This window comes from Haliotis rufescens, unplaced genomic scaffold (genome assembly GCF_023055435.1).
Source record: "Haliotis rufescens isolate VD_foot unplaced genomic scaffold, xgHalRufe1.0.p SCAF_6, whole genome shotgun sequence".
Taxonomy (NCBI): domain Eukaryota; kingdom Metazoa; phylum Mollusca; class Gastropoda; order Lepetellida; family Haliotidae; genus Haliotis; species Haliotis rufescens.
The window spans coordinates 33075898-33090403 of NW_025964334.1; the positions used below are offsets into that span (position 1 = coordinate 33075898).

At 37.8% G+C, this 14506-nt stretch overlaps 1 protein-coding gene across 1 annotated transcript; it reads right to left on the reverse strand.

The window, feature by feature from the left end:
* Window positions 1-352: 352 nt before the first annotated feature.
* LOC124115074 lies at window positions 353-12010 on the reverse strand. Its single transcript, XM_046475915.2, has 3 exons — window positions 11882-12010; window positions 2652-3116; window positions 353-1230 (listed from the first exon to the last, which is right to left on the reverse strand). The coding sequence occupies exons 1-3, from the start codon at window positions 11913-11915 to the stop codon at window positions 986-988; spliced, it is 744 nt and encodes a 247-aa protein (XP_046331871.2). The 5' UTR covers window positions 11916-12010; the 3' UTR covers window positions 353-985.
* Window positions 12011-14506: the final 2496 nt, after the last annotated feature.

Here is a 14506-nt window from a genome sequence, read left to right on the forward strand (position 1 = left end):
ATTTCTGTTTTTCAAATTTAATCTTGGTCAATCATTTGTCATAACGTGTGCCCTCAAGTATTTAAATCTGCAAAGTTGCTATGATGAGTTCACGTGCCCTTTAAGGGAGTCAAATAGTGCGTGATTAATTAATTGAGCTTTAATATGATCCAGAGGATTTCTTGATATATATGATATATGTTTTGTACCATGTACTCAGCACCATTACAATAATATGACGGCACTCGACAATGTTACAGAGGGAATGGGAATATGAGGTGAGGTGAAATTTCACCATGAATATCCCACTCAGAAACAGTATACTGACTCCGAGCCGACCAATCCTTGTTCTAGCTCTTTAGTGCCGAGCGCCAAACAGGGTAACAAGAAGTACCATCTTTTAACGTATTTTGGTATAACGAGGCCAGGGATCGAACCCACGACTTCCGCTCTCCGGGCAGACGCTCTTTCCACTAGACCACGGAGGCTGCCGGAAGGAGAATGTAATTCTTTAATAGTATGATTGATTACCTGTAAAAATCACAATTCTCTGCCATTGGGTTATGAAATAATACATATGCATGAATATAGTGAAAATATACAAAATACATATTTTCAGCCTGTGATTTCGCAAAATGAAGAAAATGTCTTTAGACATATTTGAATTTACCGCCGGAAAAGCTTTTGGACAAGTAAGCGATTTTTTAATCATGAAGGCATGACAACGTTTCAGGCATCTGACAAGGCTTGACGAATTTTCCCCAATGTCGTTCTTGCCCAGTGAATTAATAGAGGCGAGTGCTTTTGTTATCTTCATGCCACTAGACAGAGAGATCCACGCATTGGAGCGTTGTAGCCGAACTATGTGTGTCTGAACAGTATTTCAGAGTGGTACCGTTTGATGATAGCACTGGTTGATTAAATCTTAATCTGGATTTTTCCTCGAATAAACGGTTATTGCATAGTTTTCAAACCCAATGGCAAATGCAGACGCCAAGAGCATCATTTACACATTTCTATCTATCCATGTTTCCCAAGTGTTGTCAGGGTCGATATCAACGGGTCGTGATCGTTCGAAGTATAACTGACAGATGTTGGTCGTGTTCTGGTAGCTGATTGACCTGCAACTGATCCTGCCCCGACAACTCACGATGCACTTAAACCTAGAGTTGGACGTCAATGAAGACAGCATTTGGCGTGTACTCCAACCATTAGGCACCACCCGCTCAAAGTAGTTCCCAGCTTTGCCATCTAAACAAAGCATACTAATGTTAACATAATTTTCTTTTCTAAAATGTTTACAATAAAAGAAATAATTATCATTTCATTAAGCTTAGTTTGCAAAATTAGTTAACTCTGCTTTCTGCATTCAATGAGAACTAAGCTGGAAACTCACATTACTTTATATGGGTATATAATCTTTTCCTTTGCCTTTTGACATCACATACTATGAGAATAAATAACGAGGAATTATGGTTTATCGATCTCAACGGAATTAATGTCGTAGATGACCGAAGCGAACGAGGAATCTATGACATAATTGATGGAAAGATAAACTGTGTTTCGAGTTGGTTATTCTCTTTCTTAGCCATAATCAAATTTACTGCAAACATCCCAAGCGATCCCATCCCTGGCTACGGTTGTAGCGGTTGTAGCTCAAAACAAATGTACCCCGAAGCAACAATAAATAAGCAACCTTTTCACGACACATCGGATTCTGTAAAATAGCTCGCAATAACCATTCAGATTCAGTATATTTGTATCACTTACATTTATACAAAAACAAGATGCAAAACGTAAGAAACGTGTTGTAGAATATAACTAATTAACTATAACAAATGCAAGTTAACAATTTTATAACTCAACATCAGCGAGTGCGAGAAAGTTAAAGTGGGTCACACGTTTTGACGTAACGGTACTGCGGCTCATGAAGCCAATTTTAAAGTTTTCGAATATGAACAAATTGATGCCAGACATGCATATCGCCACTGGATGATGGATGGATATGGAATATCTATCAAGTAGCAGTTATTTATCCGGAATAATAATCCAGAATTATGCGACGTCTCACTCCATATCAGCACGTGGATGATAGACTGAAAGAAAAGTAAAAGAGACCCGGCGACCAACGCGAAATGTATAGAAAAGCCATAATTCCCAAGAGAATTATACCCCTTATCCAGCTTATGGGTAAGTAACGAATACAGAATATGGATATTTATAGTAAACCATAACAAGTCGCCAGATGTTTAACAGTAGAATATTCCAAGTTTGTGAAATATGCTTACAGATGATATCCGTGTGTTGAGTGTTCTGCTTTTAAACTGAAGTATTGTAATTCAATATTGTCCTAAAAAATGAACTGGTTAGATCGATCGGAAAACTTAAGTAATACTTATATATACTTCGTTTAAACCCACGTCTTGTTGGCTTACATCGTTGTGGTTAAAAGTCGACAGCAGGAAATAGTCACAAAATATCCTGAAAATGTTTTCTATAATATAACCTTGGAAGAATATATTTTCAAAAGTTCCTTTTTTTGCAAATCTCATTACTCATTTTTGGTGACTGTAAATCAAACGTTTCGTAGGGCAATCCAACCATTTTACTACCTGGAACATAACAATTTCAGGACACATATCTGTTCAGAGCTGTTGTTTGGCTCTACGTACCGAATTCCCAGTCAAATACATCAGGATAAGTGGATCCAACTGCCAAATACTGGACATCAAAGTCCCTTTGCTCATTGGTAAAGATGAAGATCTGTTCTCCAACATAAGCCCCGTGACCGACGCTAAGCAATGTACCGGTCCAATTGATCCACATTGGTATCATCTCATTGCAGTTCAAGAACTGTCCTAACCATGGTGAAATTGTGGTTGAACAGCCACTGCACGGTGCCATCGAACATCTACGATTTCCCCATCCACCAAGCAAAACATAGGCGTTCTTGGCAGTGGAAAAGTCAGGACCGTCATAGAGATTTATCCTCCCATCGGTGCATCCTTTGACCCGGAAGAGAATCATTGATATATCCTGGACGTCAACGCCGTAGTCATGTGTGTTGTACATGACACGGTTTCCGGTTGTAATGACGTTGATGTTGGTGGAGGAACCACAGACCAGTAAGTAGAATCCTGTAAAATAAATTCAAGTTATTTAATTTATCATTTCTAATTGGTTTGGACTTACGATCTATCGACAGAGTTACTGTGTTACTTATTCAGGGGCAATTGGATTCATGATTCATGAGTCGAATCATCTCCATAGCATCCTTTTCAAAAACGAAGAATAAAAGAACCTGACGCCCGACGTACCGCTCATGATGTGATGTTCCATACCCATCTGTTCGTATACCTGTAGAGAGCTGTTCTGATAAGGTATCTGACTGAACCCTTTATTCGATAAGTATAATAAGTATATCACATGTTTAGAGGAGCCATGGGAAATACATCGTTTAACATATTATCCATTCATAGAATCTGTATTAAAGGCTAGCCAATTATATCTTTGGAATGTTTTGTTACACGTGTCACATGAGTGTAACAGTATGCCAGATTTCTTTAGTGGACTACAGTTGACTTTAACTTACACTTCACTGATTTTGATATCATTAATCCCTAGATTAACACAATTCGATGATTTAGTAATATTACAAATTGAACGAATAATATCAGTACTGGTATCTGATTGACCCCCGTAAAAATCCGGGCTTGAATTAGTCTTCAGCAACCCATACTTGCTATAAGAGACTACTAAGGGTATCGAGTGGTCAAGTCAGGTATCGAATGGTCAAATTAGGTATCGAGTGGTCAAGTCACTGACTTGGTTGGTGCATGTCATCGTATCCAATTACGAGCATGTTCAACACATTGTATGTCGTTGTTGTTAGACGTTCAATCGTTTGTTCTTACCATTTCTTCAAGGCCATATCAACGGTCACAACATTACATGATAACAATGAAGCAAATAGTTTTATTCGGACGTGATATATTACAAACTGGCATTTCTAGTTAGGTCAATTAGGAGATAACCCTACTGTGTTTTGAAATTTGATGTCGCCTCACTGTAAAGCAGATTTATTTGGGAACCGAGCGCTTTACCATGATGGCAACAACGCTTTGAAAACGGTGCTCTCTTGCAACGCGTATCAACACAGGGTACACAGGTCCCCAAACTTAGAACATTCCGAAAAGTGGTCACAGGTATTTAAATTTGCAACAAATATTACTAAAGTTCAGGATAAAAAAAATACCATAGTCTCGAGTTGTTCAAAATAAGTGTTCAAAACACATAGTTTTTCAAAAATAACTTGACAAATAACCCTCTAAACTTTGTCAAAAGATAGATGCTTTAATTCCATCGCAACCTGCTGTGAACTGTTTGTACTTACCAAGTTATTTCTTGGAAATCAGAGGGAGAAGTCACTTCTTGCAAATCGAACATGCCATTTCCATTGTAGAGGTGACAGGTTGTAGAAGTAGTTTAAAAAATGCTTAACGAATATATTTCTACAACAAACTGTATAAATTTACATTCTACTATTTATTTTACATGTGTAAGTCTTATTAGTAAGTTAGCAATTACCCCCAGTATATAAAAAAAAATCAAAATAAACGCCTCTCCACCCCGAACACGCATGTGGCAGAACCTACATCACGGTTACTCACACCCCACAACTCATAATGGCTGACAATGTTGTTGTTTACATTGCCTCGGACAATTAAGTTTCATGAAGCAAGATGACAACCCCGATCTATGATGTGGTTCAACATTAACCTGTAGATATACTGGGGCGGTCGGGTAGCCAAGTGGTTAAAGCGTTCGCTCGTCACGCCGAAGACCCGGGTTCGATTCCCGACATGGGTACAATGTGTGATGCCCATTTCTGGTGTCCCCCGCCGTGATATTGCTGGAATATTGATAAAAGACTTTAACATTTGGGAACACTGATATGGTAGCCTATTGATGTGTAAAGTAATAATTTTGCACCAATATGTAACAGCCCTGGTCATATAAGTGTACTGTAGTGGCACACCCGCCAAGAACCATACAACTGATTGTGTCACGGCGCACCTGAACATCCTTTTACAGAAGTTAACGTGAACCTTTTCAATTTCGTTACAGTATGTAACTCACCATACTTCAGAACAATAACAGAGAATTGGCTGAATCATACAATCAAAACTCTTCTACCATAACAAGGGATTGGACCAACTTTCTTAAAGTAATGTTGAAAGGCGACAAAGGTTTTATCAGCAATAGATCTTAAACAAACCTCCGTCTTACTCCATACACGCTTTGGGGGTAAACAAAAGTATTAAATATATGTAAAAAGGGACTACATTTACCCTGCAAGTACCACTTTAAGAAATACCATAATCTTAGGTTTAGTCACATGTAACCTCATACCAGTATGACTGCAGACATTTTCTGGGGCAGTAATTCTGTTTTGAAACTGTAATGGCGAATCTGCCAGTGAATGTATGTCATCAGCAAACATTGACACCTACATGCCTGGAAGGTCTCGCCTCCATAATCTTCCATATCCTCAACTAGCCTATTGATAAATGAATAACTGGGGACTCAGACTGCAACCTTGACGTGTTCCGATATCACACGTAAAACAGTCGGTCCAACCATAAGTAACTCTATAACATTCACTGAGATTTGAATACATTGAAACTGTATTAATTACCAACCTACCATCAACACTTACATCAGTCTTACTATCCAAGAGAGTATGATGCCTAATGGAGACGAATACCTTTAAAAATAATTAATTAATAAACAATAAAAGCGATCAGTACTTTTACCGGCAGACTTATGAGCAATAGCTCCAAGGCAAAACATATAGATTATTGAATGATTGACTCTAAACTCGGCTTGATACCATTGTTAATATTACGCCATTTTATTTCGAAAAAAATCTTTATTTCTGTATAAATTACCACCAAAGACAATAAATAGATCTTAATTGTGCACCCCCCCCTTTTAAAAAAAAAGCTGTATCCGCCCATGCGGGGATATAATGAACCTGAAAACTGTTTAACTTCATTATCGCTTAGTATATTCATCGATATATTTCCTGCAGGTTTACCTTTCTTTAAGCGTTTCCCAAATACCATTGGGTCATTTCTCGCCTTAATCAACTTCAACTGTCCTGTTTCCTGGTAGTTATATTTCTACTCCGTAAATAATGACTTTACTTTTATGTAATAAATAACATAATATAACGGAAATGAGAGATCAGGTTGGTACACATTAGGATAGTAAAATCCCTTACATACTCATTTCCTTCACAGAGGAAAACATGTTGTATTTTATTACGTTAATGTTTCAAATATCCTGTTTAGACAGGTGTTGCTGCTTCACAATTTGGGTTTTATGGACAAATAACTGGAACTTAAACTTAAGCATAAACCGTACAATGAGAGATCAGATCGGTACACGTGTAGGATTTTAATAATCCAATAATAGAGGAAAGCACATTATTTATTCAAATATCCTATTTAAATATGTGTTGATACCTCACATTAAGGGCTTAATGGACACAAATTGGAATTAAAACTCAAATGCCGAGTATTAACCTTCGAATGAGAGATCTTATATGCATTTCTAAGCGTTAATTCATTCTCGGTCACATCACGAAGTTTCTACTAACTGTAATTTACGTATTGATAAATCTGTGATTCACTATGCTCCCAATTATACGTAACCCATGTATCCCTATCTTCTCTGATAATATTATTATAGATACATATCTGCGGCACAGCCTTGATTAATAGATAACAATAAACTGGAAAATGATGAGTGTGGTCAAAGGAAACGGAGCTGTTGCAGCGGCCATAAAATGCACAATACTCTGGCTGTTATGAGTTTTGCATGTATTTATAGAGGAAACAAAGCAAGTTTCATACAGTGTATTACCAGTGGCGGTCATCGTCAAGAGAGGCAACTCCCAACTCGTTTGGCGTAGGCAGCCCCCTACAGGTTACACACAACCAAATGTTTTCCCATAGACTTCTATAGTAACGTTATGATTTTTTTTTAAATAACTAAGCATTCAACAGCTATTACCTGTACGTGTGTGCACAGTTTGGCCTTAGAGCAGCAATAAAAAAAATAAAAATGACAAGCTTACCCAGCTCCTTTTCCGAGTACCGGAAGCTAAACACACCACCCCCAGTTTCGCACCAAATGTCACCTACTTGAAAATAGCTGTGGTCACATTCAGCATAAGTCATCATGTTGAAAAAGACAGTACTAAATATAGAAGAACATGGTCAGTTTTAATAACTGGATGGATGTACATTTGAAAGACATAAAAATCTTACAGAATATCCTCCAATCACAGCCTGCAGATATCTCTCGATCTGCACTGAAGGCTCCCTACGAAAAACGCACTCTCCAAACTGGTACTGATTTGGTGTAGTAGAACCTGTAGGGTATTTGCTATTCACGTAACAGTAGCCGTTATGTGTGAAGCAAGTAAACTGGCCCTGTATATCATCATGCAGTCTACTATTTAACACATGAATCCCGAATGTACAGCATATTTATTCCATAACTGTTATAGCCACACTGTCCCTGCTGTGTCCCGGTGTAAACCAAAGTTGGCAAAGGACGTTTGTCTGTTATAATTGAACGCGCAATATTCCAGCTATATCTATAATCGATCAGTAAATAATCCAGTCACCATACATAACCAACCGATCTATTTTGTCGCCTCTTACGAGAAGCATCGATTGCTGGGGACCTACATTTTAACTACTGACGTTACATCCTGTGTAAGTTCTTTCACATATTTTTGTAACGAGAAATGGTGAACATGTGAAAAGCTGAAATATAGGGACAAGGACATTCACAAGGAAATGCATACAGCTGTCTCAATATGGCAGCTAGAGGCATGGGACTTTCTATCTAAAAGTCAGTCGTACTGCATTATTTGTAAAGGTAAAATAACCTGAAGTGACGTCATTCGACGGATACTTCAGCAATCATTATAATCACTAAGCAATTCGTATATCGGAGAATTCTAACGAAAAACGACACAAAAGAGTAAGTGAGTGAGTGAGTGAGTGAGTTGGGTTTAACGCCGCTTTTAACAGTATTCCAGTTATATCGCGGCGTGTCAGCTTAATGTGGGAGGAAAGCCCGAAGTGATGCAGGTTTCAGACGTTTACCACTTAGGTGAAACCCACGAGCACGGGTATGGAGCTGACAAACCTAGAAACATAATCCGGGCGAACCGGGATTCGAACCCACAATCATAGGTTTCTGGCGTGCCCAAGGGACGCAACTCTGCAGAGCGAATCGCGGCGCCTTAGACGACTGGGCCAGCCATGCCCCCCAAAAGAGTAAGGATACTCAACACGTAAGTATCAATTTGCCCAACAAGGTTTTCTTCTGTGTGTGGTTGAGGGGTCCTAGAAAGTTAACCAATATTAGTTATATACATTCGTTCACCAAAATATTGACACAGTGATCGAGTGTTTTCCTTATATCTGTCTATTGTATGAATTTGGGGTTGTACTTAACAGATGAATAACACACTGGAGTGCAAAGGTACCAATGATAAAAACTCACATACTTTATTTTGTGTGTGTTTTTCTTTGAAAAGTTTCACATAGAACAGATGAACTCATAAACCCAAAGACCCGCACTCATACAGGTCTAGCTTAACCGAAAACACATATGGAGTGTTTAACCCAACATACAATCACTCAAATGGTTGATAAAATAGACATAACCATTTTTTTCAAAACACATTTCGCAGGACTTCACCAAATTTGATATCATAACACTCAACTCCATTTCCGGCGCACTTGACATAATTACATATGTACAACGATTTCGGATGTAACTTAACTTCAAGTCACAGTTTCACCTTTGCCAACTTAGTTGCAAATTACCCATGTATGGTCGAACACCGTGAACATGCAACCTAGAGAAGTGTTAGCTACGCTGATTACACAGAAGTCTTAGAATCGGGTGGAATATTATGAGAAAATAGAAATACCATAGATGTTACATATTGGTATACTTTGCACATCAAATTGGAGATTGTGAATTTGTTTTATGTCAGCATACATGTACTTCGTTTGTGAGAACAATGTATTGTACGATGTAGCACTTAAACACCTTAAACAGTGAATAAACTTGGACATTTTTTGCGTGAAATCTTTATTCTTTTCTCCTGAACTGCAAGCATTTCATGCACATATCTCGAATTGTCAAAGCTGGGTTGAAGGTCCCCATATTCACTGTGCAAGAGGATGACATTATCATGTACTCTATTTTTACAGAAGAAGAAGAAGAAGAAAATATTTTTATTAAGGTGTCGCATGATATACATACATAAGGTCAAACAGTTAACAACAATTATTGTATATCATCCGGCCGATATGGCCTATCATATGGGACACCAAATATCTCATACGTACAAATAAAAGCACATAGTGTGCTTAAAACACAAAAAAGAAAAAAATGAAAAAGACATTTAAAATAAACGATGTAAAACGTGTAAGAGGCACGGGTGCGCGACATGTATCCCGCATTAAGTAAATGATTGGATAGATATAGGTAAATAAAATAGATGGATAGATACAACTACATGTGCAACAGTCATAGCAATGCGAGACAGACGACGTGCGCCCGGACCTATGGCATATTACTAGTTATTGTAAAATGCTTTCTACGCTGAAACATCCGGTTCACTAAAGCGGCAAGGCTTGCCGATAATTCATCGTATTGCAGTAAGAAGGCGAGCTGGTCAGTAGGAGACATAGCCACAAAAAAATTGGGTTAATTTAAGACGCTTGATGGAATAAGTTATATCTTAGGTCTGAATAAAGGTCACAAGTAACTAAAAAGTGCGTTTCGTCCTCAACTCTATCTAAGTTACAAAACTTACAGGTACGTTCTGTCAGAGGTGTTATAGGGCGAGAGAATCGGCTAACTTCAACTTCTAACGGAAGAGTGCCACAACGAAGTTTAGCTAAACAGCTACGGTTTGACCTGTTCCAGTTATTGTTGACATAAAAGGAAGTATGAAGCGTCTTCTTGAATAATCGAAATGTTCGGAGTTTATTACCGTTAGGCTGACCAGAATCGTTCCATAAGGCACTATGCCACCTTTCACCATCAATACTAATCAGTTTTTCTTAAATAATATGTAAATCTCTCGGTTAGACATTATAAACATCTAAACCAAGAAGCTGTAAACTATTAAGCATGTTTAGCACAGTGTTATCCCAGAATTTACTGAATTTAGCTATTTCTTTTGCGATATAATTTAAGTCGAGATGTTCCTGGAACCAAAGCCCGAGGTATTTATAGCTCGGAGCGATGTCAATCAAATTTTCACCACAGTTAAACAAATAGGTAGTTTTTGCGACACTCGGAAGTCTATAATGAACGATCTTAGTTTTATATAAATTGATTTGCAGTCTCCAATTTTTACACCAGTCCGCGACACAGTCCAACATAGACTGGAGAGAGCGCTCGTCAGGGGCTATAAGTGCAATGTCGTCCGCATATAATAATAAACTTAGCATTGTACCGTCGACGTCTATACCGCAGTGAAGATTGTTGATTTCATGCGCCAAATCATTAATTAATACGGAGAATAATGTGGGAGATAAGACGCACCCTTGTCTGACGCCGCTTGATACGGGGAACATGTCTGTGAGATGACCGTTTACCGACACACACGACTTAGTTTTTTCGTACAACGATCTAACTGCAAAATAAAACTTTCCGCCAATACCCAATTTTAACAGTTTATACAACAGACAGTTACGGTTCACCCGGTCGAAAGCTTTCATAGCGTCAATGTAACACACGAAAGTAGATTTCTTAATTGCCTTTCTGTTGTTAATGACTGAGTAAAGTGTATGCAGATGATCAGTTGTGCTTCTTTTTGCGCGAAAGCCATTTTGCTCTTCTGCAAGAATTTCGTTGTCGTCCAGCCATTTTGTAAAGCGGATGTTTAATAAGTCAGAACAGAGTTTACACGGAATACATATCAACGATATACCACGGTAACTAAGAGGATCGTCGGCGATAGTATCTGGCTTTTTGATAGGGGTTACGATGCTTTTTTGCCAAGTGTCCGTGGGATTTGATCACTGCCAGGGGACTTACCAAGCTTAGTACGGTTAATAACATTAACTACCTCCTCCCGTGTTACCGGAGCATTTAGACTGCTAACGTCATATTGCTGTTGGTTAGTAGAAGTGCTATTTACATCATATACAATATTTTCATAAAATAATTCATCAAACGAGTCAGTAGTATCTGCATTATACAATGATCAATAATCAGTTTTCCATTTCTCAAGAACAACTTTTCTATCCGTAGCAACAAACCCATTTAGAGTTACCTCCCAGGGTATTGAGCCACGCCTATCGTTAGCAATACCGAGTTTACCAATGGATTTCCAAAACTCGCGGGAATCCTTATGCTGGTACTTATCCATCAACCGCTGTTGTTCCTGCAACTTAAATAACCGTTTTGATTTTCTCAACCGCTTATCAAAGGATTTCCTTTTATTACGATACTTAACTTTCAACGATTTCTTTAGAACAGTAGATCTGCATTTTAACCACTTACGCTCACAGTCTTTAACAATATCCCACAATGACTGTAGTTCGTCATTCTATATTTACATATACAGTCAAGTCGCGTTAATCCGACACTCGTTAATCCGACAATGGGCTTTATCCGACACTAATGATGGGATATTTTTTTTATTATTACGTGTTTGTATCGTTATCTTGTCCGATTTTCGATCACGCACGTTGATACTAGTTAATTTCGTTTATCCGACATACTCGTTAATCCGACATAATCACATGCAACCAACAATGTCGGATTAACGGGACTTGACTGTATTTACCTGTAATGATGTTGATGCTGAATCCCATCTTCATATTCACGCTTAGAAAATAATCGAATCAACTGGTTTAATACACCTTTGTATTCTGCGTCTCTCGTCGAGAAATGTCTACCTCCAATTACTTTGAAACATCAACAGTTATGTAACCATATAGAACCAAATCACCATGGAAGTATTGACAATCTGTGGGCGAGTATCCAAGGGGAATAACAAACACTTCATCAATGGCTCCCATCTCTGTGACACATATATTGATCACCTATTATGTCACTTTAATTGCCTGTGTACTAAGATTTAATTGGTGTGTGTGTCCAACTAGTTACATCTTTCCGTTCGTTTTGAATTCAGAAAAATATAATGCTGCTGCAGTATTTCAATGAGCAAAAATATTAAGTTTGAAAAGTAAAAACATTGTGTTGACGATAATGAACACAGACACTTTGTTAGTTGTAGATTAATTTAAAACTGAATTTAAATGAGTTTTAAAATTCGTTAAGTACAAAATTTCTCAACTCCTTTACATCAGTGAACTTTATGATTTATTATAAAATTCAATTTGAAAAAGTTCTCAAACTTTGAAGATTACTAAATTTTGACGTTTTAAAATGTTAAATAAAACTATCCAAAAGACGAATGATGACTTTAGAGCGGCGTTAAACAACAAACAAACAAGGTGAAAAACTGACATGCCTTTGCATATGTGCCACCGGTGGGGTAGGATACGCTTACATCTTCGCGAACACCTGGAGTCATAACTATTTGATATTGATTTTTAAGCATACGCGCACGATATAGTGGGAATCGAACAGTGGACTCTGCTTTTCACAGAACTTATTTATGATTATGAAAAGGGTTTCGTAACTTTTATGTAAGTCATTGACATTGCAAGGTCCGTACTATTGACATATATGCCAATCATAGATTAACGCCCTCCGCATTTGTTGTAAGTTATAACAAATTTACAAATAAATACAGAAATTTACATACATGTATGTGTATATACGCTGATAAAACCAATGCTAGAATGAAAGGACTGACAAATTGAGAACGGATAAATGAATGTTTTCTGTAAGAACCATCGTCTGACAATACGAAGCTACTACTATTGGCAGATGAGGTTAGATTTAGATGTTGTAGGACCATAACTACGCTACAACGCAAAAGTTTGTTATAGTTTTCTGCAGTAAAATAGCGAATAATTCGCGGATAAGCTGCAAATAATTCGTGAACAAGTGCAAATATACATAAGCTTTGTACATTCGTACAGCAAAATATTGACACAGTGATCGAGTGTTTTCCTTATATCTGTCTGTTGTGTGAATTTGGGGTGGTAGTTAACAGGTGAACATAACACACTTGAGTGCAATTGTTTTTTTCTTTGAAAAGTTTCATATAGAACAGGTGAACTCATATACCCAAAGACCCGCACTCATACCTGTCTAGCTTAACCGAAAGTACACGTGGAGTGTTTAACCAAACATACAATCACTCAAATAGTTGATAAAATAGACATAACCATTCGTTTCAAAACACATTTCGCAGGACTTCACCAAATTTGATATCATAACACTCAAGTCTTAGAATCAGGTGGAATATTGTGTTATTATTCCTTAAGAGGGAAGCAAAAATATAATCACTCGTGTGACGAAATATACAGGATATATAGAAATATACATAGAGGATTCATCACGAGTGTTTTTAATATGGGAAATATCAACCGAGTCTTAGTTAATCGGTATTCTAGAAGGCCACTACCATTCAAATAACCTAGTAAAGCACGTAATTCTCGTCAACTAAGGCTGTCAAATCAGTCTGCTTCAGCTACCATACAACCTCCCTGTCACAACTGTGTCATCTTAATGTGGGAGGAAAGCCCGAAGTAATACAGGTCTCAGATGTTTACCACTTTGGTGAAACCCACGAGCAATGACATGGTACTGACAAACCTTCAAACATAATCGGGGTGAGATATATTCCAAGACAAATATATAAAACGTCAACGACTGAGATTATCTGACGAAACAGGAATTTGAACAGATATAAGTAATGGCTTATAAATTACCATCACTTATGCGTTTGTGACGGCAGTTGCCGAGATCTTCTTAGGTACCACCAGAACAATCAACAATATCACATTCTGAAAGTTAAATTTACTGTACAATCGATTGTTCGTGTTTTCCAATTCTAGTATAAACTTTCTTCCAAATAAAAGCGACAAACACCTTTCCATCCAGCAGACATCTCTACTAAAACAGTCTGTTTTCAGATGCCGATTCATTATAAGCTTGTGTTTCTGAATCATTATCAAATGGAAAGCGAGTGAAAAGATGAGCGTCTCCAGCCAAACCGAGTGCGCCAGTGAAATATAGATAGCCAATTGTTAACCTGAAAAACACACACGTGAGCGTATGGTAGAAGTCAAGATAGGGAATTTCATAGGACACTGAGGTGCCAAATTTGGAAATGTCCCCCGCTTGTATACTATAAATTGTTTGAAAGCTGTACTTAGGCACTGGACGCTGTAAACCTAGCAAACCAAATTTTGAGCAAGAATCACATGACGCCCTTTGAGTCCGGTTCCAGTAAGGGGTATTTGTTCGTTATAATGGTTCTCGATCGTGCTAA